Genomic DNA, 25,301 nt, shown 5'->3' with positions numbered 1-25,301 from the left:
ATTTTAATCTCAATACTTTTTGCATAAAAAATTAAATATAGTCGGAAACAGAAGTTATTCCCCCCCCACTTCACCCTCCTTCCCACTTAGGAGAGAAGAATAAGACGAAACAGCTAGCAACTATCTTGCTTATTATTCTAATCTCAGTTCCCCTAGAGAATTGTTTGTTTGTTTGGGGGTTTGTTTGTTTTTCATTTCTGCTCTTTGCTCTGCCAGTGCAACCTGATCTCTTGTAAGGTTTACCATATTAGTATTTCAATGACAGATTTTAAAACTGATTCTTAATATTATTCTGTAGCATGGACTTGGAAATCTTCATTTGTCACACTATGCCAATATTCTCATTAATGTACCTGTTCATTCTTCCTCTGCTGTATATGTTTTCTGCATGTTTATAGTAATGAATCATTTGTCATTTCAGTGTGAAAAAATAAATTCTGATAATGAAGATCTCCTGGCTCGTATTGAGACACTACAGTCTAATGCCAAATTATTAGAAGTACAGATTTTAGAAGTCCAGAGAGCCAAAGCAATGATAGACAAAGAATTAGAAGCTGAAAAACTTCAGAAAGAACAGAAGATAAAGGTAAAAACAATCCTGTGAGATTGATTCACATATATATGATGCATTTACCAAAATATTATTTAAATGAAGGGAAGACTTACTAAAGAGTAGCATTTATGAATACAGCAGAGTTCATTAATTTCTTAATACCAACCATAAATTTGAGAATCCATGCTGTGATTTCGGGGTGTATACGTTTTAAACATTGAAATATTCCCAAACTTTCTGTATTTTAGCATGTCAGATTTATTTTATTTATTTATTTTTATTTTTTATTATTTATTTATTTATTTATTTTTTTTTTTTTTTGAGACGGAGTCTCGCTCTGTCGCCCAGGCTGGAGTGCAGTGGCGCAATCTCAGCTCACTGCAAGCTCCACCTCCCGGGTTCACACCATTCTCCTGCCTCAGCCTCCCGAGTAGCTGGGATTACAGGCAGTCACCACCATGCCCAGCTAATTTTTCGTGTGTGTTTTTAGTGGAGACGGGGTTTCACTGTGTTAGCCAGGATGGTCTCAATCTCCTGACCTTGTGATCCACCCGCCTCAGCCTCCCAAAGTGCTGGGATTACAGGTGTGAGACACCACGCCAGGCTGTCAGATTTATTTTAAAGCCCCTTAAAAATACCTTTTTAATGTTGGTTGGGTTGTGTGGGTTGTTTTTATTTTTAATTTCAGGAACATGCCACTACTGTAAATGAACTTGAAGAACTTCAGGTACAACTTCAAAAGGAAAAGAAACAGCTTCAGAAAACCATGCAAGAATTAGAGCTGGTTAAAAAGGTAAAATAAAACACTAGGATGAAAATTGATGTAATGTTCACATTGTTCTGTTTTGTTGTTCTATTTGTTCTGTTCTCTCTGCGATCTCACGCTGTGGCCCAGGCTGGAGTGCAGTGGCATGATCTCGGCTCACTGCAACCTCCGCCTCCCGCGTTCAAGCAATTCTTGTGCCTCAGCCTCCCAGGTAGCCGAGATTCCACGCATGCGTCAGCACACCCGGCTAATTTTTTGTATTTTTGGTAGAGATGGAGTTTCACCAATTTGGTTAGGCTCGTCTGGAACTCCTGACCTCAAATGATCCACCCATCTCAGCCTCTCAGAGTGCTGGGATTACAGGTGTGAGCCACCGCACTCAGCCTGCATTGTTAAACTATTCTATACATTTTGAAAAGAAGTGTTTTAGAATGTTACTTGTGGTACTAAAATAATGCTTTATAAATTATTTGCTCAAAAAATTGAAAATTTAACTTAATTGTCTAAGTACCAGTCCTTTCAGAAGAATCTAGGCTCCTGATTTACAAGATTTTGGTTTGACATTTCATTTTGTATACATGATTGTTGTATGACACATTCAGATTTAATTAATGTCAAAGCTTGAAATTTGTATTATACTTAAAACTTTGGCTGACTTTACTCCTTCAAAGATGAGGCTAAAAAGAAATGTACTATAAGAGCCACTTGACATATTAGTATTTTATAAATAAGAGCTCCGCAAGCTACAACTGTCAGTTGTAGTTAGTTATAATGAAATAAAATGAAACTAAGAAAGTTGGGTTAAACTACTAGAAAATATTTTGTGAAATTAAAAACTAGAAAATATCCAACTCCTCATTTCTTTGTTACAGTGTAAACGATTTCAGTATTACAGAAAAGCACCCATTTATTGCTGTGGCATCATTTTAGCAATTTTACAAATGACAAAAAAAATTTACAAATGAACTGATCTACTATTGTGTAAATCTTCTACTTATAAAATGTGCAGGATGCCCAACAGACCACATTGATGAATATGGAAATAGCTGATTATGAACGTTTGATGAAAGAACTAAATCAAAAGTTAACTAATAAAAACAACAAGATAGAAGATTTGGAGCAAGAAATAAAAATTCAAAAACAGAAACAAGAAACCCTACAAGAAGAAATAAGTGAGTTAAAGAAAATTCACTTTACCTTTTAATTATTTCATCATAACAACTTGATTTGGTGGGGGGCATTACTTGTTTATTTCACCAGTCTTTCACTGTCAGTCGGGTGTTTAACACAGTGATAAATGTTACTGGGGACCCAGAATGGGTGTAAAACTATTTGCCATTAAGATGTTTATAGTCCACATTTATTCACTTCAACATTTCTTAAGTACCTTGCTGTTTCCTGGTCTGGGTTAACTAAGATTGTCTATGGGTTGTAATTGTTACAGCCAGGAGATGGGTACAGTAGAGTTTATGGCACTGTTGTTACTACTGTCACATATGTTTGAAGTATTCCATAATAAAAAGCTAAAACAGGCTTAAAGATAAGCCAATACAAAGAAGACATATTTATGTATTTAAATTCACTGATAAAAATTGTTACATCTTTTTCTGCTGAAATTATTTCTTGTGCTAGCTTCATTACAGTCTTCAGTACAACAATATGAAGAAAAAAACACCAAAATCAAGCAATTGCTTGTGAAAGCCAAAAAGGAACTGGCAGATTCAAAGCAAGCAGTACGTTAATTTTTCAGTTTCATATTTTAGTACTTGTTCATAATTTATTTGTGAGTAACATTAAAAAAAATTTAACCAAGATTCTCATTCTGTAGGAAACTGATCACTTAATATTTCAAGCATCTTTAAAAGGTGAGCTGGAGGCAAGCCAGCAGCAAGTAGAAGTCTATAAAGTAAGGGTTTTACTTTTTAAGATTAAAAAAAGTTTTTTCATGTAGAAGTGAAGTACCATTTAGAGATTTTATTAATTATCCTATAAGGATATCTAGAAAGATTCCTCAACATTTTGAGGAAGTTACAACAATAAATCAAATCTGGCATATAACTGGAGTATATTGGTTAGCTCAAGCTAGATTATTTTCACGTATTTGGAAATTCGTAATATACTATAGAATAGTGCAAAATAAAATAAGCCTGCATCTGAACTTAATGATATTGCAGTCACAAGGAACAGTTTATAAAATGATTTTATACGTTTGCTATGTTTGTGTATATTTTTATATATATAATGTCTTGAAGTATTTAAACATTGTATGTTAAATATGTAGTCTGGGATGTTCATTTTTTTGAATTGATGTTGGTTTAAGAAACGATAGCTTAGTGAGAAAATGTTCTACTTGTCTCTACTTTTTCAATAATAATACATAAAAATATTTCACTACTTAATTATGCCTTATATGTACTTATGTCTCAAACCTAAAGTTTGTATTTTAAGGAAAACCTCTTTAACTAGTGAAGATAGGATTTGCTAAAGCTAAATTTAAAGATTTACCCCCAGATACAGCTGGCTGAAATAACATCAGAGAAGCACAAAATCCACGAGCACCTGAAAACCTCTGCGGAACAGCACCAGTGTAAGCTAAGTGCATACCAGCAGAGAGTGACAGCACTACAGGAAGAGAGCTGTGCTGCCAAGGTGCGTTCTTCAGCCACAGCAAGCCACTAGGATTTTATTATCGCTAGTCATTGGTTTACTCCAGGGCTGTGCTCTCCCTTTTTAGTATTTTGTTGTTAAGAGCACTTATTAGATTAAGACCTGTTCAGTTAATCTGGGTCTAACCCCAATCCCATGCCAACCCTAATCGTAACTTGGATCACTTTTTTTGCCAAAAGGAAAAACATGATGTTTTTTCCATTTCAACCTTGTTTTGCAATTTATGTGTCACTTATTTATAAAGCTTTTTTTTATTAGAAAAGTGTTACAGTTCTTAGGGCTAAATGATTATAAAATAACATTTTAATAGCATGGCTGTGGGGGGGCCTACTTTCTTGTCATCATCCAAAACAGACACAGTGCAGTGGTTGTGTTAGATGCAGCTCTTATTTAAGCAATCATGGCAACACTGTTGTGGGAGTTTACAGATCACTTCAAGAAAGTGGAAGACCTAGAACTTAACACTTAACCACCCTGTTTTGAAAACTGAAGTTCAAATAACTTAATTTCTTTGAGTTAATTTTTCTCAAATTTATAAAAAGAGGAGATATCATAAGAGAAAATGTTTATAAAGTTCCAAAAGTACATAGTGTCACTATAAAATGTATGGTTAGTAAATTAATCTACCAGGGTAGAAGACATGGTAGAAACGGATCTCTTATCAGAAAATATGTATTATTGAGAGGCCTTTAAAAAGTGTAAGGCCTCCCAACATGAAGACCTGATAAATGTTGGAGGCAATGGATATCCTAATTACCCTGATTTGCTTATTACACATTGTATGCATCCATCAAAATATCACATGCACCCCATAAATATGTACAATTATGTATCAATTAAAATTTTTTAAGTGTAAAGCCAACAGAAGTATGCTTTTTAGCAAGGTTAATCAAGAAACCAAAAAGAATGTCAGCTATCTTTCTCATTTTCAAAAACACGTTTTTATCTCAATTTGTTAATCTCTGAAAGAAAACAGAAGGACCCTGTTACAATAGAAAACGTTTCTCTCTTTTAAATGTTATAGGCAGAACAAGCTACTATGACCTCTGAATTCGAGAGCTACAAAGTCCGAGTTCATAACGTTCTAAAACAACAGAAAAATAAATCTGTGTCTCAGGCTGAAACTGAGGGCGCTAAACAAGAAAGGTAAAGTCTAAATTAAATATGCAGAGTTTTCCTCCCACAATGCAGGTTCTTCACCAAGTAGATTGAAAATCCAATTATGATTTTTTTTTTTTTTTTTTTTTTTTTTGAGACAGAGTTTCGCTCTTGTTGCCCAAGCTGCAGTGCAGTGGTGCAATCTCAGCTCACTGCCACCTCCGCTTCCTGGGTTCAAGTGATTCTCCTGCTTCAGCCTCCTGAGTAGCTGGGATTACAGGCGTACACCATCATGCCTAGCTAATTTTTGTATTTTTATTAGAGATGGGGTTTCACCATGTTGGCCAGGCTGGTCTCAAACTCCTGACCTCAGATGATCCACCCACCTCAGCTTCTCAGAGTGCTGGGATTACAGACGTGAGCCACAGCACCCGGCCTAAAATCCTATTATGATTTTTAACTGTGAAATTATGTATATTGTTACCAAAGAGAACAGAATTTCTTGGCTTCACTGTGTCTGCAAACAGTAACAGGGAAACTTCATTACAAAGGACACTGTTGCAAACTCTAAAATTAGATGTTAAAGTGCACAGTGAAGCCAGGATATGAGATAATAGGCTCACAGTTCAATCTTGTCTTAATAAGATCTTGTCATGGTAGAAAATACAGGCATTAAAATTACATTATGATTTGTTTTTCCAATTTTGAAAATTTAGAAGTAAAAATTAAAATGCTAAGTATACTTATTTGCCATTAATTTAGGTTAAACAGAAGTTGCTTTAAAATATTTCACTTATTTCAAAAATTTTAAATTTAGTACTGAATTTTGGTCTAGAATTAAACTTTTCTTATTTATGACCATTTCAGTTCTATTTGAATGGTATATTGTTTATGCTGCTTTAAAACTAGCATACAGATCCTGTTTGTACTGGGAGTAAGAGAGAAATAGGGCATTCCATGGCATCTGTGTTGAGCGGTTCAGTATTCAAAGCAGTTTTACATCTGGCTCTTACTGTTCTAAACAAGACTAATTATTCTGAAATTTTTGTATGTTTATGTTTCTGTTACTTTCATTTAGGAATCTATTAAATATAGAGACTGTAGATTGAAACATGGTATTTTCTTTCTAGTAGCTCATTATATAAAGGGGAAATTAGATACTGATACATTTCATTAATATAAATGTCACCATTTTCAAGAGCCATTTTTGACCATGCCTAAATTTTGAGTTCACATTATATGAATGTAAATGTTTTGTGTTCCTTCTACTTTCTTATAATATACATTAAAAAAAAAGAAACTAATAGTGTATTGTACTCATTGTGGCAGAATCAGGATTTTAACTATTTCCACCTAGTGTTTTTTCCAAGTCTAAAAAGGCCTGCTTTTCTTCAGGGATTATCTTTCACTGTAACTTGGTCTGACATACCATTCTTATAACAACAATTTAAGAACTGTGTGAGTGCGCCGGGCATGGCAGTTCACACCTGTAATCCCAGCACTTTGGGAGTCCAAGGCTGGAGGATCACCTGAGGTCAGGAGTTCAAGACCAACCTGACCAACATGGTGAAATGCTGTCTCTACTAAAAATAAAAAATTAGCTCAGTGTGGTGGTGGGCGACTGTAGTCCTAGCTACTCAGGAGGCTGAGGCAGGAAGATCACTTGAACCTGGGAGGTGGAAGTTGCAGTGAGCCGAGATTGCGCAACTGCACTCCAGCCTGGGCAGCAGAGCCAGACTCCGTCTCAAAAAAAAAAGTAGTGTGAGGTTTTTTCTTTAACTGACATAGTCCTGTAACATAAAATAGGCTATTTTGATGCCCCTTTTTGAATATGAAATTCTAAATTTTGAAGAAATTTTTTGTAAATCTGTAGTGCCTAAGATTTTAAATCTGGCTATAGTATCTTTTGTATTATATTTAATCCTAGTCTTGAATTCTTCAGACTATTATATTTCCTTTAGAATCATCCAAGTGTATGGCATTGAAAGGTTGAACGGTTAAACTATATTTGAAACCACAAAATCAAATTCACCTTTTTCAAAAAATTTTAAAACTGTATTTCTGTTTTAGGGAACATCTGGAAATGCTGATTGACCAGCTAAAAATGAAATTACAAGATAGCCAAAATAACTTACAGATTAATGTATCTGAACTTCAAACATTGCAGTCTGAACATGATACACTGCTATAAAGGCACAACAAGATGCTGCAGGAAACTGTCCAAAGAGGCGGAACTCCGGGAAAAGTAAGGCTGTTAGCAGCACTAACGCTGTACCAGACAGCAATGTATTTCTTTGTTGAAACTTCTAATATGTTGATCCTTGAGATAAATGCAGATTAGAAAATAAAAAATAGACATTTCTAAAGGCTTGGTAACTTTGCTTTATCTACCTTAGAGCTTCGCCTTTTACATTGCTTTTATATTTTGCATTTTTAAGAACAATTAATGTCTATCTGCTCATCCAGTATTGTGTCTCCTACAGCCTTGTTGGCTAGGATGTTTCTCTAAAAAAACAAACAAAAACATGCTACTTTTTCAACCCAGGTATCAAATCATAAGCATTTTTTTTCTAGAAGAAAACACCCAAATAGTTGCTAACTGAAAAAGAATATACAACTTATCTTTGCAATTCTGTCTTCAATTTGTCATATTTTGTTCATCACTATAATACTTTAAATAGACATTAGAAGTATTGGCAAAATAAATAGATTATTGTGAACAAGAAGTTTTCAACTCCTGTGATAAAGAAATTGGGTAGTAGGAGTATTAGGCTGAGGAAAAGAATTCTTCATTGAGCATCTTTTATCAAGGGTGTTAAGATAATTTTATCACAGATTTGCTTATATAATATATACCTAATCTTATGCTGATCTGAAAAATGAAAGCAGGTTTAGCTTTTTGTGGCTTCTGTCTGTTAACAGTGTAATTTGCCTGTTAATCATGTAAACCAAAGTTTCAGGGAAGATGTACCAGTTTTCTAACTGCCTATCACCAGGGTTTACCATGAGATTATCTTATATATAGTGATGTTTGCTTGATATTCTCCAACACTTATTCTTTAGGAAAGTTATTGCAAATTACATTGCTAACACAAATAAAGTACTGTTGATTCCTCTAAAGTAATTCAGTCTTTCAGTAAGTGTTTTTTGAGCACCTACTATGTGCCAGTCAGTTTTCATTGCATTTTGAGATATCTTTAGGAGTCTTTCCTCTTCTTCAGAAATATTAAAAACTAATGGTATTGTTACTGTCTGTGCCCAAGTATGAAGAAATAGCCTTCTCTTTATATAGTCTCCACTTTTAAAAAATGTTTTAATATTCATACTTTCTTTATAGCAGATTGTGAAAATGGTTCCAGAGGAATGTGATAATTAGGCTAACTAATGAATATCTGTATTACCCAGAGACTACAGTTAATATAAACACCTCTGTAACAACTGAGACAGAACAGTGAACTTCTGTCAGCACAATCATTCTGATTCCAGATGGGGGGTTTAAGCATTTAGCTTTCAAATTGGTAATTCATAAATGTCAGTGATACTGCCTGAGAATAGACACTTTACCCTACCTCTAATTTTTATCCTGCTTAGACTATTTTTGTAACCTCCGATGGTTCTTCCTTCACTTTCTTGGTAGATATTGTTTGAACAAAATGCTTGCAGAGAAATGTGTATACACTAGTATTTTCTAGATTCATTAATCAATATGAACTTAGTAATTAAGATTTCTTTCCTGAAACATGGTATTTTATTGCATTTCTCCTTTCAGCCACTAAACCCTGTTTTAAACCTTGTATGGTGCCCATATGTGTAGCAGGTAGAAAAAATATCTTGGAAAAGTACAGACTAAACTGTTAACAACGTTTATCTACCTGTGGAATTGGGATTTTATCCTGCCAGGCATGAGAGTAATAATAAGGGGCTTTTACTTTTTTCTCTGGCAGCTTTTGTATTTTTTTAATTTTTATGAGAGAACTCTGTGGATCCCCTGTATAAAAGGAAATTTATTTATTTATTTATTTATTTACTTTTTACCAAAGCCAAACATATAAAACATGAAAACTACAGGTAAACCATTAAAAGTGATGGTTCCCGAATTGTAGGCCCACTGGTTAGTTTCAGGCTGAGTACATAAAAATCACATTGAAAACTACTTAAAAGTAGAGAATTCCTAGAACCACTACTGAGATCCTGATTCAGTGGGTGTAACATGAAAACTAGACGTCTCTATTTTCAACAAGGTACTCCAGTGATTCTCATGTGCAGTGAGATTTGAAACAGCTATAGTAAACCAAGTCTGTGTTTGTTGTGGTTCATGTTAATTGACTCAAAAATGGATACTGTCCGCTAAAGTTTTCTGAGTAAATCAAAAGAGTGTGGGTTTTTTTTTTTTTTTAATGTTTTCAGGGTAGTAGATAAAAGGGAGATTAATCTTACATTTATGTGAGCTACCACATACGATGATGTGAAGAAGTGAACTAATTAAAAGTATAATTATTTTATGCTTTAAATATAGTCCTATTTTCTGATGAACCATGAAAGAAGTTCCTAGTCTGGACAACACAACACAGTTTCTTAACTGGAGTTCTTCATCTGAAATGTGTAACAGATTATTTGAACTAGATGACAGCCAGTGTCAGTTCTCATCAAGTTATTTCACAATGAGTACAGTGTAGGTATGTAGGAGAGAAGTTGATTCATACATTCAGTAGAGGTCTTAGAGCTAATTCTCTTGCAGAACCCAGTTGAGAAAGGCTAAGTCAGCATATAAAATTGAAAGATCTTCTGTAACTAAGTTTCTCATCTTTCAGATTGTGTTCAATACAATCAGAGAACATGATGATGAAATCTGAACATACACAGACTGTGAGTCAGCTCACATCCCAGAACGAGGTCCTTCAAAATAGCTTCCGAGATCAAGTGCGACATTTGCAGGAAGAGCACAGAAAGACAGTGGAGACATTACAGCAGCAGCTCTCCAAGATGGAAGCACAGCTCTTCCAGCTTAAGAATGAACCGACCACAAGAAGTATGTATGTACACATGGAAATATTAGTTGTTCATGTTTTCAGGTATTTATGTCTCTTAAATACATTCTTCACAAATTCATAAGAAAGAAAATTTACTAGGTGTCACCAGTGTCAAATCTGATAAATGAATTTTGGATTTGCTTACTAGAAAGATATTTGAATCATCTGAATCCTTCCCTCTTGATTATACTTACAGAAGCCTGTATAACCTCTTAGAATGCTGACTTTGACGTATTCCTTACCCTCAATGGAAAGGAGTATTTCTTTTTCTCTGACTTAAACATGCTCTGTCAGTCTCATGACACGTCTTTTTTTTTTTGAGATGGAGTCTTGCTCTGTCGCCCAGGCTGGAGTGCAGTGGCGCGATCTCGGCTCACTGCATGCTCCACCTCCTGAGTTCACGCCATTTTCCCACCTCAGCCTTCCGAGCAGCTGGGACTACAGGTGCCTGCCACCAGGCCAGCTAATTTTTTGTATTTTTAGTAGAGACACAGTTTCACCGTGTTAGCCAGGATAGTCTCGATCTCCTGACCTCGTGATCCGCCCGCCTCAGCCTCCCAAAGTGCTGGGATTACAGGCATGAGCCACTGTGCCTGGCTGACACGTCTTAATTCTAGTATTCACCAGATTTGTTTCGTGTTCTCCATTGTTAGTCATCAAATTTGTCTACTTTTTAAATAGAAACGTTAGATAGAGCAAGGAACTTAGAAACACTCAAGCGGCACTGAATGTGTAGAATTGCATAACCAATATAGCTTCTTTGCTTTCACATTTACAGCTAGTTGGAGTTTTAGTTCAGCCGCACCCAGTATCTTCCATTCTGCTTCCAGGAAGAAATGGAAAAATGTCAGCCATGATGATGCAGTATTTTAGTAGCAAGTTGATGGTGTTTTGGTTTCCCATGGGAAATATTGTCACTGGAGCATTAGCAGCTATCAGTCACTTATTAGGGTAAAAAAGCAACTTCAGAAGAATTTAACATATGCCAAAGAATCAACAAAGGAAGTAATCAGCCAGGGCAAAGGTCGCACAAGAGATTGTAATCTAGCAATCAGCAGTGGAATAAGGAGTCAGCTTACCAGAAACCCAGGAAAATGCTTCAGAAAGGGCAGTCAGGACTAAGGCAACTTAATGAAATGCAAAATAAATGAAATCTGAAGTTTAAAAATCTAGATTATAATTCTGGTTTCTAACTCAGTTATGAGACCTTGGGCAAAGTCATTAAATTTCTCTGAACTTCAGATTTTGGGGAGTCAATAAACCAATACATGTCAAAGGGCCTGATAAACTTTACAGTTTAGACTGGGCGTGGTGTCTCACCCCTGCAATCTCAGCACTTTGGGAGGCCAAGGCAGTTGGATCCCATGAGGCCAGGAGTTTGAGACCAGTCTGAACAACATGGTGAAATCCCATTTCTATTAAAAATACAAAAATTATCTGGGTGGATGGCATGCACCTGTAAGTTCCAGCTACTTGTGGGGCTGAGGTGGGAGGATGGCTTGAGCCTGGGAGGCAGAGGTTGCTGTGAGCCAAGATCGTGCCACTGCACTCCAACCTGTGTGACAGAGTGAGACCCTGTCTCAGAAAAAAAAACACTTTACAGTTTATCAGCAAACAGGAAAGTCTTGCTAGACAATGTAATTGATTATTTCCATGCCCTGGATTCTGGGCTCTTACTGTATGAGCACTGTAGGTATGAGCAGCAACAATTAAGAAGCTGCAGAGGTAAAGGTATAAGGGCAGTGATTGAGGAGTCTGCCAAGCAGATTTCAGCAAGTATGTTTCAAGAAGTATGCAGCAATCTGAAATACCTAATCCTGAAAAATTGCTACAATCTAGTTTTTTAATTTTGGCCAGTATTTAGCAGTAGTTTGGCCCTCTACTCTAAATTAATAAAAAATAAGTAGTACTATATTATGAGCTGTGTTATCTAACAGTTTATCTTAGCTAGTAGCAATTAATTTATAGCTTCTATTAAGATGACTATCGTAGTTAAAAGTTTGATGACTAAGTTTTTGTTTTTTGTTTTTTTGTTTTTTTTTTTTTTTGAGCTGGAGTCTCGCTCTGTTGCCAGGCTGGAGTGCAATGGCGTGATCTTGGCTCACTGCAACCTCCACCTCCTGGTTTCCAGCAATTCTCTGCCTCAACCTCCCCAGCAGCTGGGATTACAGGCACCTGCCACCGTGCCTGGCTAATTTTTTGTATTTTTAGTAGAGATAGGGTTTCACCATCTTGGCCAGGCTGGTCTTGAACTTCCTGACCTCGTGATCCACCCACCTTAGCCTCCCAAATTGCTAGGATTACAGATTTCAGCCACGCCCGGCCTTGATGACTAAATTTTAAGAAATGTTTTAGCAATTCTTCATACACCTTTCACTTATCTTATAGTTACTTAATTCCTCTACTCTTATCATTTGATATTTTCATTTTATTGTGTATCTCTGTAAGGCCGAATCAATAGATTTTGAACAATCTCACACTTAACCTTTAAAAAAAATCTAATAGGCCCAGTTTCCTCTCAACAATCTTTGAAGAACCTTCGAGAAAGGAGAAACACAGACCTCCCACTTCTAGACATGCACACTGTAACCCGGGAAGAGGGAGAAGGCATGGAAACAACTGATACTGAGTCTGTGTCTTCCACCAGCACATACACACAGTCTTTAGAGCAGCTGCTTAATTCTCCCGCAACTAAACTTGGTATGTTACTCTGTCTAAATATGTTTTTCTTATTTAATTTCACTGTCTTATTTAATTACTATTACTCTAAGTTACATACACTTTTTTGGGCTGCTCCAATAAAATTTCTTTCAATATTCCACTACCTGTTTGTATTAGGGTTCTCTAGAGGGACAGAACTAATTGGATGGATGGATGGATGGATGGATGGGATGGATGGGATGGATGGATGGATGCTTATTAAGTATTACCTTACATGATCACTAGGCCATCTGCAGGCTGAGGAGCAATGAGAGCCAGTCTAAGTTCCAAAACTGAAGAACTAGGAGTCTGATGTTCAAGGGCAGGAAGCATCCAGCACAGGAGAAAGATGTAGGTTGGGAGGCTAGGCCAGTCTCGCCTTTTCAGGTTTTTCTGCCTGCTTTATATTCACTGGCAGCTGATTAGATGGTACCTACCAGATTAAGGGTGGGTCTGCCTTCCCCAGCCCACTGACTCAAATGTTAATCTCCTTTGGCAACACCCTCACAGACAACACTCAGGATTAATACTTTGCATCCTTTAATCCAATCAAGTTGACACCCAGTATTAACCATCACACTGTCCAAATGGAAAAATTATTAAACAAATCTTTTTTAAAATAAAATGCTAGGTCTTGCCCTAGGCTTGAACCATAAATAAGTGGTGGGAAGTTTATAGTCACAAATAGGTGGTGGATATTAGAAAGCAAGATAAACTATACTCTCACCCTTCCAAGAAACTGACAGTTTCAGTTTATTCCTCTTGATGAAGTAATGCTAAATTTTTGTAGTGATGTTTTGGTATATGTTATTACCTGTAATTAATATTACTGTTCAAAATTTAGGGGGAATCTGTTTGTCATCTTCCTGAGACTTCAGGATCACCTGGAGTAAGGGTCATTTGTATTCATGGTCACTGACCACGTGGGGTAGAAACTGCAAGTCATGGTTCCTTCAGGCAAAGTTAATAGTGGTGACATGGAGGCATCATGATAGAGCAGCAGCAGACTCCAGAAGCCAATTTGACTTTGTGATTTCTGCAAAAATTACCTGTCAACTGTGAGCCTGTTTCATCGTCTGTAAAGTTTGAATAATGATACCTACCCCACCTGATAGAAGATTCTTAGGAGGGAACATGATACGTGACCAGTAAATGTTAATGCTTTCCTTATACGTGAAATGACATAAAATCTTGGTATATTAATAGATGGGAAGAAGATGTGTAATAAAACTGTCTATAAACACAATTCTGACAAATTTCAGAACTGGGACTCATAGGGCTTGTATTCAGTTAGATTACATGCTTTACAACAGAGATACTGTTTTATTTGTGTCACCTACAACATATAATCTGTTGATTGAGGTATGCTGAATAGATGAATGGCAAAGAAAGCAGACCTATAAAATATCACATAGTAAGATATTCATATTTAGATTTTTCTTACTTAGAATCTTCATCTGTAATCTATGATTTTGAAAATTAATTCTTGGAACAACATCTTGCAGAGCCTCCATTATGGCATGCTGAATTTACCAAAGAAGAGTTGGTTCAGAAGCTCAGTTCCACCACAAAAAGTGCAGATCACTTAAATGGCCTGCTTCGGGAAACAGAAGCAACCAATGCAATCCTTATGGAGCAAATTAAGGTGAGATCAGAAAACCTGGCCACCGTGAAAACTGCCAGTTTGGTTTTCTTGACCCTCCGTACACATGCACCCAAGTTTAAAAATTCACATTGCAGATGCATCTATAATGTCTTGATCTTTATATTAGATTCCTGATGGTGAGAAATATTGCCTTTTTTTTTTTTTTTTTTTTTTTTGAGACAGAGTCTTGCTCTGTCACCCAGGCTGGAGTGCAATGGCACGATCTCGGCTCACTGCAAGCTCCACCTCCCGGGTTCACGCCATTCTCCTGCCTCAGCCTCCTGAGCAGCTGGGACTACAGGTGCCCGCCAACATGCCTGGCTAATTTCTTTGTATTTTTAGTAGAGACAGGGTTTACCATGTTAGCCAGGATGGTCTCGATCTCCTGACCTCGTGATCCACCTGCCTTGGCCTCCCAAAGTGCTGGTATTACAGGCGTGAGCCACCGCATCCAGCCAAAATACTTCTTTTACACCTATTACATAAAGATTATTTCTTATTCCTACTTTTTCTAAGAAACCGTAATAGATTTAGAAACTAGAGAGATATTCACAAATCATTGTTCACATATGCTTAAATAAAACTTAAATGGATGTGAGTCTTTGAATTCTAAAGATAAACAGTAAATTTAAATTATTCAGCTGATATTTATAGTACTGAACTACTAAACAGTTTTCAGGTGGAGATGGCAAAGTGGCATGGGAAGTTTTTCCTGTTTAAAGTAGACACCAGAAACATCTAGGAATGGTGCAGAGCAGTTGAGGATTACTCAAATGAGGTATTTCCACCCTGGCTCACTGATAAATCACCCCTCAGAATAGAGTCATACTGCTTATTGAGGAGTTCTTATGACCCAGGCCCTGGGCTTTACATATATTATTTAATCTCATCACTGGTTGAGAGAAAAATTGAAGCTGGTAAATGGTGGAACAAAATTCAAACTCATAGCTGTCTGAAAAGGACATGATTTTCCCCTGTACTTTGCTGCTCCTAATAGATCTGTCCTGCCACTGTGCAAGGCCACTAGCTATCCTTGTCAGATTATTTTAAAGCTGAATTCAGTTATTTTCAGTAACTTGTATATATCATGACATTCCACCATTAAATACTGCAGTATGCATCTCTATAAAATAACATTTTCCCACTAATAAAAACATTATCATAGCTAACAAATCACCAACTAGCCCAGTAAACCTAAATGACTTATTTAAATGTTATATTTTCTTTTTTTTTTTTTTTTTTTGAGATAGAGTCTCGCTCTGTCACCAGGTTTGGAGTGCAGTGGTGCAATCTCAGCTCACTGCAATCTCCTCCTTCCAGGTTCAAGCAATTCCCCTGCCTCAGCCTCCCAAGTAGCTGGGACTACAGGCACGCACCACTATGCCTGGCTAATTTTTTTTATTTTACTGGAGACACGGTTTCACCATGTTGGCCAGGATGATCTCAATCTCCTGACCTCGTGATCTGCCTGCCTCAGCCTCCCAAAGTGTTGGGATTACAGGCATGAGCCACCATGCCTGGCCAAATGTTATATTTTCATAAATTTATACTCTCTTCATGATTTCTTAGTCTTCTTTATTGTCACTTTTTTAAATGGTCTTAGGTTTGAGGACAAAGTTCTCTAACTTTCTTGTCTAACCTAAAATGAAAATATACTAAAAGCTATGGCTTGGTTTCAACTGGAAATCTTCCTCAAAGACTTGAACATGCTATTACCTTTTCTATATCATTCTTTGCCTCATTTCTCTGATAGTGTTTCACATTGTCTTATATTCCTGAATTTTCACTGTGTCTGAACTTTTGATTAAGTGCCGTTCACTGTGGACGTCTTAACTGCCTGGGACTTTAGGAACAGGGTAGGGGCAGGGGGTTAGTGGAGGCTACAGATGTTCCCCTCAGCCCATTTTCAGAGCCCCATGCCATACTGGCTTAGTTTCTATAGAAAGTAGAAGGCAGAGGGAACATCTTGGTACCAACCCATGGCTCCAGTTAGTTGCTCCTCATGGAGATCTTCCATCAGTTCCCCAGCTTTCAACTCCAATTTCCATGATACCCTGTGCTTCTGAGACAAGAACCCCAGTATTTACACAGGATGCATCCTCTCCTCTTGTCAGTGATACTTGGTAAGCTGCTGGACTGACTCATTTCCACCTCTTCATCTGTTTATCGTGAGAATTTCTTGATGTGTCTCATCTACTTTTTCTCCTCTTGTATTAGCTTGTTGCTTTTCTACTTCACCCCTCTTCCCTCCAACCCCAAACAGCTTAGGACAATGGAGTCATATAGCCCAACACTTGGTTCATATACAGCAATCCACTTTCTAGGCAGATGCAGCTTTGAAACTATCTCATAGTTGGAGTTCCGGTTTTCATGTCAAATGGATTTTATACTGTGATGTCATAAACTCCTTTGAAATGCTTGACATACAGCTGCTGTAGTTAACTGAATTCCTTCCTTTATTGCCATATGGAGGGAAGGGAGAAATTTGCGGGGAAGAGAAGAAAAATACATGAGTTCAGTCTGCCATATTTAATCAGAAGCTCCTAAAGCCCATTTTTAACTCATTTCTCTAACACCAGCTTCTCAAAAGTGAAGTAAGAAGATTGGAAAGGAATCAAGAGCGAGAGAAGTCTGCAGCTAACCTGGAATACTTGAAGAACGTCTTGCTGCAGTTCATTTTCTTGAAACCAGGTAGTGAAAGAGAGAGACTTCTTCCTGTTATAAATACAATGTTGCAGCTCAGCCCTGAAGAAAAGGGAAAACTTGCTGCGATTGCTCAAGGTGGGTAAAAGGAGAGTCTTAGAACTTCTGACTTATAACTTAAACTAAACAGCCTGGTGGTTGAGAATTTGTCTGTATGTGTAACTTTTAAATTTTGCTCATTTGAATTGGGTCTATCATATGAGTAGGCCGTGACCAGATTTGAAAAGCTGACTTTTTAACATCTTGAGGCAACTGTAGTACATTTATATAATTTTAACATTCAGCAAAATACAGTAAGTGCTTAGCTTGATCTTCTAGCTCTTTGAAAATTGGATTTTTATCCTGGTGTTGAGTTCTGGTGTTCAGCTGAACGTGGTTTTGTTTTAAATTCTACTTTTTAAAAAACATTTATTAGCTTGTTCCTTTTCTACTTCACCCCTCTTCCTTCCTCCAACCCCAAATAGCCTAAGACAATGGAGTCATATAGCCCAACACTTGGCCTATATACAGCAATCCACTTTCTAGGCAAACGCAGTTTTAAAACTGTGCCATAGGCCAGGCACCAGTGGTTCACTCCTATAACCCCACCACTTTGGGAGGCCGAGGCAGGCAGATCACAAGGTCAAGATACTGAGACCATCCTGGCCAACATGGTGAAATCTCGTCTCTACTAAAAATACAAAAATTAGCTGGGCATGGTGGCATGCGCCTGTAGTCCCAGCTACTCAGGAGGCTGAGACAGGAGAATCGCTTGAACCCAGGAGGTGGAGGTTGCAGTGATCTGTCACGCCACTGTACTCCAGCCTGACAGCAGAGTGAGACTCCATCTCAAAAAAAACAAAACAAAACAAAAACCTATGTTGTAGTTAGAGTTGGTTTCCATGTCAGATGGATTTAATACTGTGATGTCATTAACTTCTTTGAAATGCTTCACATACAACTGCTGTAGTTAACTGAATTCAAGCTGCATCTTAAGAATTATGGTTTCGTTTTTGTTTTAGTTTTAAATTACTTTTATTTTTGACATTTTCAAGCATACAAGGAGGACACTATAATCTCTCTTGAGTTGTCACGCATCTCTAATAGTTTTCAACTCACGGACAGTCTTTTGGCGTAAATAGGGGAGAGTTAGAGACTTAAATCCCACACATCATTTCTTTCCCCAGTGAATAATTCAATGTTTATTGGATTTCTCTGTCACCTATACCTAGTTTATGTTCATTTTGCCTGTGTTATTGTGAATGTCTTTTTATAGTATCCTAAATAGGGCTCATATATTGGATTTGGTTGATGTTCCTTAAGCTTTACTTTGTTGTTGTGTTTTTGTTTGTTTGAGATGTAGTGTTGCTCTGTCACCCTGGCTGGAGTGCAGTGGTCCAATCATGGCTCACTGCAATCTCCACCTCCCAGATTCAAGCGATTCTCTTGCCTCAGCCTCCCGAGTAGCTGGGACTACAGATGCACGCCACCATACCCAGCTAATTTTTCTATTTTTAGTAGAGACGAAGTTTCAGCATGTTGGCCAGGATGGTCTCAATCTCTTAACCTTGTGATCTGCCCGCCTTGGCCTCCCAAAGTGCTGGGATTACAGGTGTGAGCCACCACGCCCGGCCATTTTGTTATTTTTTTATCTATAACAATTATATATAGAAATGTATTTTTTAATGTGCCACTTATTAATTGAAGAAAGTGGTCATTTATGCTATAGCAGTCCTATATTTGGGTTTTAATCATTACAGGGTAACACTGAACTTGTTCCAATTGCCTATAAATAGGAAGATCCAGGTGCAATTGGGTGGGATGGTGGACAAAAATACATCATAGATGGTATTGTGTGCTTTCTAAGACATCAGGAGGCCCAGAATGTCCAGACATCTTACTTTTGACTGACTGACCTTATCTAGTTGGTGCTCTTTAACATGTTCCCCTATCCCCTGTAAATCCTAATAACTAAACTGATGAGTCATCCTCAAAATTGAGCAGGCATCTGAATCATCTGGTATACTTACTAAAATTCCAATTGCTGGTCCCCAATTTCTGACCCAAGATTCTGCATTTTTAACAATTTGTTGCTGATGCTTCTGGTCTGGGGCCCATACCTTGAGAAACCCTGGTCTAGAGGCCTGATAAGACTCAGGCTTAATTTTTTTTACAGACATACTTCATAAGTAGTATTGATAGTTTGTTTGAATCTGGTTTTTCATAATCTTTCTAATGATGAAGGTAGAATGTTCTCAGTACTGACAGTAATCTCAGTTCTTCAAACTGTAGGATAGATTTCTATGGCCACAATAGTATTTTTGTCACAAGGGCCCAAATAAGAATACATCTTGTATATTTTTAGTAAATAGTTATTCAAATTACAAATTCACTCTCTTTAATTTATTCTAACAAAAGTAAACCTAATTTTATAGTTATAAATAAGAAGAAATCTACTTCTAGTCATCTAAGAGTAAAACTGCCCCTATAAAAAACAAGACAGAAATCTCAAAGTTATAACTAATTTTATAGTTATAAAATTAACCAGGACTTTAAGAACGTTTGCATTTTAAAATTAAAGTTTTCAATACAACAATGGTATTATCTCAAAATACTTAGCATGTCTAACAGCCCTCTTTTAAAAACTCAGCATGTTTAATGTAGATGTTGCTAACATCCAGGTGGCTCCTATAAGTTAAGGGTCCATTGATTTAGAAGTTCTAAAAGAGACTAATAGTCTAAGGGGTACCAATAACAGATATTTTTAAAGAATTTCATAGAGGAGATACACATTAGAAACCCAGAACTCTAAGATGTGCATTTGCTAAGTCCTGTAAACAGACAGGAAAACACTTACATTTAAATTAGTTTGTGCTTTAAAGATTATTTACTACTTGTCTCTTATCAATGTGAGTACATAAAAGAGACCTTATTACAATGAAAAACAATGATGATTTAGCAGCAGATTTAGATACTTACATTCTCTCTTTAAGAAAGAGAATGTAAGGCCTGGCGCAGTGGCTCACACCTGTAATCCCAGCAGTTTGGGAGGCCGAGGAGGGTAGATCACCTGAGGTCAGGAGTTCGAGACCAGCCTGGCCAACATGGTGAAACCCCTTTCTACTCAGAATACAAAAATTAGCCGGGCACGGTGGCACATGCCTGTAATCCCAGCTACTTGGGAGGCTGAGGTAGGAGAATCACTTGAACCCAGGAGGCAGAGGTTGCAGTGAGCTGAGATGGTGCCATTGCACTCCAGCCCAAGCAACAAGAGTAAAACTCTGTCTCAAAAAGAAAAAAAAAAGAATGTAAACTAGAAGATAGTTCAAAAGAAATTACACAGAATTCAGCATGGGAGAAACAAAAAACAAGAGTGGGAAAAGACATCAAACATGTTTTTACTAATCGAAGTTCTAAAAGGAGAGAAAAGAATACAGCACAGATAATATATGAAGAGAATGGCTGGAAATCTTTCAGAACTGTTGAAGGATATCTATCCACGGATCAAAAACCCAATAAAATCTCAAGCAGTATTAAAAAAAAAAAGAAGAAATCTTTTTTTTCTAGTCACATAAGAGTAAAACTGCCCCTAAAAAAGACAGAGAGAAATCTCAAAAGCAGCCAGAGAAAGAAGACACATTGCCTCACAATAGACTTCTCAACAGCATTGGTGTAGTACTATCTCATGTACTAAAATAACTGCCAACCTTTTATATTTTCCAAGATCTCTTCTGGAAAACAAAAACTTTAAGAATCCGCCTTCATTGAAAATTCTTAATGATGTACTTCAAGCAAAAAGGAAATTTCCTAAGTAAGAGATCTAAGACGCAAGAAAGAAAGACATGCAAAGGAAACTTACCACCATATGACAGATACGGACTGTCAGTCTGACTGATCACACTAGGGGCATTTTGTTACCAAGGCCTTGAAAATAATAACCAACACTGCATACATGAGGGATACCAGAAGAAAGGTCTGAGAGCCACTCTTCCTGGCACTGAAGGAAACAGGGCCCATCAGAGCAAACAAGTACCTTTTGCCTCTTTCATTTCCTTGGAAGGAAATGTTTATAATCTCTGGTTTTGTGTAAAGTTTATAACAGTATTTTTCATTCAGGTTGCTACCTATTAGTGGATGGTGAAATTAATTTGGTGGATCACATTCAGAATTTTTTTTTAAATCAAAAGAATACAAGCTGGGCTCAGTGATGCACACCTGTAAGCCCAACAGTTTGGGAAGACCAGGCAGGAGGATTGCTTGAGAACAGGAGTTCAGAATCAGCCTGGGCAACATGGCGAGACCGTATGTCTACAAAAATTTTAAAATATGCCAGATCTGGTGGCATGTGCCCATAGTCCTAGCTACTCGGGAGGCTAAGGCAGCAGGATTGTTTGTTATAAGGAGTTCGAGGCTGCAGTCAAACTTCTGGTCAAAATCCTGGTCACGCCACTGCATTTCAGCCTGGGCAACAGAGTAAAACCCCATCTTTAAAAAAAAAAATTAAGAGATAAAAATAATATGTCAAACATTAGAATATGTTGAATCTAGTAAGGGTAAGCAATTATTTCTTGAAACTCTACATATATACATGAGTGTTGGTAAATATCTGACTGTATCATCAGCTCTAGATATAAAATGTTTATGATGTTGGCTGTAAGTTTATGAGGAATAGTTTTCCTTTCTGTGGGTTTGGGTGTATTTGGGAAACATTAGCTTAGGGGGTAAAGTAGGTTACCCAACTCTGAAAAGCAGCATCAAAGTCCTTATAATAAACACATATTAGAGGCCCAACTTAAATTTCAAGCAGATGTCATGAGCTGCTCAGAGTAGCGTGTCACAACTCTGCGTTATAATGTAAAATGACTTAGAGTGTAGCAGTAGTCCCCAAACAATGTCAAATAGACACTGGTAAGTATAGATTGCTCCTCTCCTTGCATTGCAAATGTTAATTCACCCTGCCCCCACACGCATTAAAACTCAGCGTATTTCACAAATTGAGTGTTTCATTTCTATTTGAGATAGACTTATGGTAAGTCAGCTTTGCTCCCCAAATAAGTTAGCCATATAGTACTTCTATATGCAAAATTTGAATCTCAATTTTACTACTCAAGCAGGAAGTAAAAGTCATTTTTCTGTATCTTCTTTGCTCCCAGACTGGGTTACAATTTACAGATCTGAATATTGTCACTTGTACACCATACATACACAGAGGTCTAAAACTCTCAAGTAAATAAAGAGGAAAAAAAGCCCAGCAACCCAATAGGAAAATAGGCCGAGCTGTTATAGGCTTTTTGATCATCTCCAGACTGGCAGAAAGAGAATGCATACTCACACTGTAAGTGCCTGATTTGATTTGCAGAGGATATAGAACCTTATCAGAAAACAACCTTCCAAAGCAAGAGCAAATGCACCCTGTCTCAGCACAGCTTTTCTTCAATTCTTATTTACCTAAGGAGATGAATAGCTGCCAGGAACATTGTTTGCACAAGGGCAGGAGCCTGCCAGATCTGAGAACACAGCAAAATTTTTATTTTGTCAAAAATCTTATATTCAGCTTACACCATTCATTTCAGGTGAACATACAACAATCTGCATTTCAGTTCAGGGAAACATTTACAGACATCTGGTTCTCTTTATTCTTGGGAACAAGGTTACCTCACTTGGAACACAACCAGTGCCAAGTTGTCCATCCCTAAGCAATATCGCTTCCTCCTACTTTCTAGAAGTTCTTCAGATTGTGGAAGACAGACTTCTCAGAATTCTTTGCCCTCATTCCCTCCTCCAGAAATTCATGCCTTTGTATAATCTCTTCCCCTTGAGAGCCAGTAGGCTTAACCTAATGAGTTATTTTTAACCAGTAGAATACAGCAAAAATGATAGATTACAAGAGATTGTGGCTTCTGTCTTGCTAGCGGACTCTCTCTGTCTTCTCTGCTTGCACACTTGGTTGAAGCAAGCTACCATCCCAGAGGCAAGGAACACAGGCCATCAGTTTAGCAGCCTTGAGGAACTAAATTCTTCCAACTACCACATAAGTTTGGAAGTAGATTCTTCTCCACTCCAGCCTTCAGATGAGACCCCAGCCATGCCAACATCTTGATTGCAGCCGTGTGAGAGACCTTGAAATGGAACCATTTCTGATCTCCTGACCCACAAAAACTGTGAAATAAATATGTGTTAAGGTACTAAGGTTGTAGTAATTTGTTATGCAGCAGATTGTAAATAACACACAGATAAAACCAGACAGAACAGAAAAATAAAATGGCTTTAACTCTAGAAAGTTTCCCCATGTAAAATTTTGAAAATGCTACTCTGCCTAAGGTCAAACTGTCATACATAGATAGATACATATGAAAACACAGAAAGGTGTCTGGAAGGGTAATACCAAATTAAATCTTTATCCAAGAGGAATGAAAACCAGTATTCACACAAAAACCTATGTACAAACCTTGTGAATATATTAAAAACCAGTGAATTATGCACTTTAAAAAGGTGAATTATGTGGTATATGAATTATATCTCCAAAACATTTAATTAAAAACCTGTATACAATTATTCATAGAAACTTTCTTTAAAATTGCTAAAAACGAGGAAGATCTCAGTTACCCTTCACTTGGCAAATGAATAAACAAACTGGTGCAGCCATGCAGTTGAATACTGCTCAGTAATAAAAAAGAATGCACTGCCAGTACAGCAACATGGATAATTCTCAAATGCATTATGCCAGTTGACAGAGGTCAGACTCAAAATACTATGTACAGTGTGATTCTACTTACATGCCACTCTGAGAAAAGTAGAACTATAAGGACAGAAAACAGGTTAGTGGTTGCCCAGGAGTGGGAGAAGCAGCCAGGGAGAACTTTGAGGAGGTAAAAATGTGCCAGGCCTTGGTCGGTGGTGGTACATAACTCTGCATTTGTCAAGACTCAGTGCTATATGCTGAAAATGGCAGGTTTTACTATAAGTAGGTTGTACCTCAATAAACATGATTTTTAAATGATTAAAACTTTGGTTTTTGTTTGTTTTGGTTCAGTTTTAAGGTTTACCATAAATCTATTGGTTTTAGATTCTAAGTTGTATATAAGCTTCTGTTTTAAAAGAATTTTTTTTAAAATCCTCTTATTGTCAACAATATTTAGTTGTGCTGGAAATTTTATTTTGGTATTGTTTAATAGAGAAAGAATAAATAATGTTCAAGAACAGACATTGATTCATAACATCAAAGTATGTTCTGAGAAGATGGTATTTCAGAATAGAGGGAGAATTTCTTATGTGCTGGTAGAATTGTTTGTAGATAAACATTTCTGCATAATTTTCATAGCTGGATTTCTTTAATAAAGCCATTTAAATGTTAAGTTCTAGATTGCTTCATGTTGCTTATCAATGTTTTAAAGCTAAAATATAAAATTAGCTGTTAAGTTGGCTCAACCGGAAATTCAGTATATCCTTTAAAAAGAGAAATTTAGTAAGTAATGTGTCTAAAGAATGACATATGGATGGGTACAGTGGCTCGTGACTGTAATCCCAACACTGTGAGGCTGAAGTGGGAGGATCACTTGAGCCCAGAAATTTGAGACCAGCCTGGAAAACAGTGAGACCCGCATCTCTACAAAAAAACAGAAAATTACCCAGGCATGGTGGCACACACCTTTTGGTCCCAGTTACTTGGGAGGCTGAGGTGGGAGAACCACTTGAGCCTGGGAGGTCAAGGCTGCATTGAAGTCTTATCACGCCACTGCACTCCAGCCTGGGTGACAGAGCAAGACCCTGTCTCAAAAAAAAAGAACCCCCCCCAAAAAAGGCATGCAATCAGTAAAAAAGACATTATTTGCTTATATTGTAGAGTGGTTTTAAAATATAGATTTTACATTGAGAAATTTTAATACTCTCTTTTTTCTTTTTTTTTCTTTTTTTTTGTTTTACTTTCCAAAGGTGAGGAAGAAAATGCTTCCCGTTCTTCTGGATGGGCATCCTATCTTCATAGTTGGTCTGGACTTCGATAGGTTGATGGAAGGAATATTTTTAACCAAATAGAATCTATTTACAAAAATGGTTCATGTATATTACCATCATTCTCTTGTCAAAAAGTGTGTATATATGTTTGCATCTACATATATTTGTACATCTATATGACAGATGTATTTTAAAAGTTTCAACTTG

At 37.1% G+C, this 25,301-nt stretch overlaps 1 protein-coding gene and 1 long non-coding RNA gene across 3 annotated transcripts in view; one reads left to right on the top strand and one right to left on the bottom strand.

The window, feature by feature from the left end:
- LOC134759632 (uncharacterized) overlaps nucleotides 1–25,301 on the bottom strand; it is a 64,329-nt gene that overhangs the window by 34,711 nt on the left and 4,317 nt on the right. Inside the window, exon 2 of one of the 2 annotated variants that reach the window (XR_010136161.1) lies at nucleotides 22,754–23,300. The exons of the other annotated variant lie outside the window; for it this stretch is intronic. This is a non-coding gene — a long non-coding RNA (uncharacterized LOC134759632). Of the gene's footprint in view, nucleotides 1–22,753; nucleotides 23,301–25,301 lie in introns of those variants that run through there. 2 annotated transcript variants of the gene reach the window in all.
- Nucleotides 429–23,320, top strand: LOC134759394 (GRIP and coiled-coil domain-containing protein 2-like). The gene is given in 14 exon segments (XM_063713342.1): nucleotides 429–586; nucleotides 1,242–1,346; nucleotides 2,329–2,491; nucleotides 2,952–3,052; nucleotides 3,148–3,225; nucleotides 3,831–3,968; nucleotides 5,011–5,132; nucleotides 7,155–7,304; nucleotides 7,306–7,329; nucleotides 9,896–10,113; nucleotides 12,620–12,814; nucleotides 14,320–14,459; nucleotides 17,039–17,240; nucleotides 23,054–23,320. Coding segments are annotated over 14 exon segments (1,878 nt in total). The 5' UTR covers nucleotides 429–532; the 3' UTR covers nucleotides 23,242–23,320.

This window comes from Pongo abelii, chromosome 12 (assembly GCF_028885655.2).
Source record: "Pongo abelii isolate AG06213 chromosome 12, NHGRI_mPonAbe1-v2.0_pri, whole genome shotgun sequence".
Taxonomy (NCBI): Eukaryota; Metazoa; Chordata; class Mammalia; order Primates; family Hominidae; genus Pongo; species Pongo abelii.
This window is presented reverse-complemented; position numbering and strand designations above follow the sequence as displayed.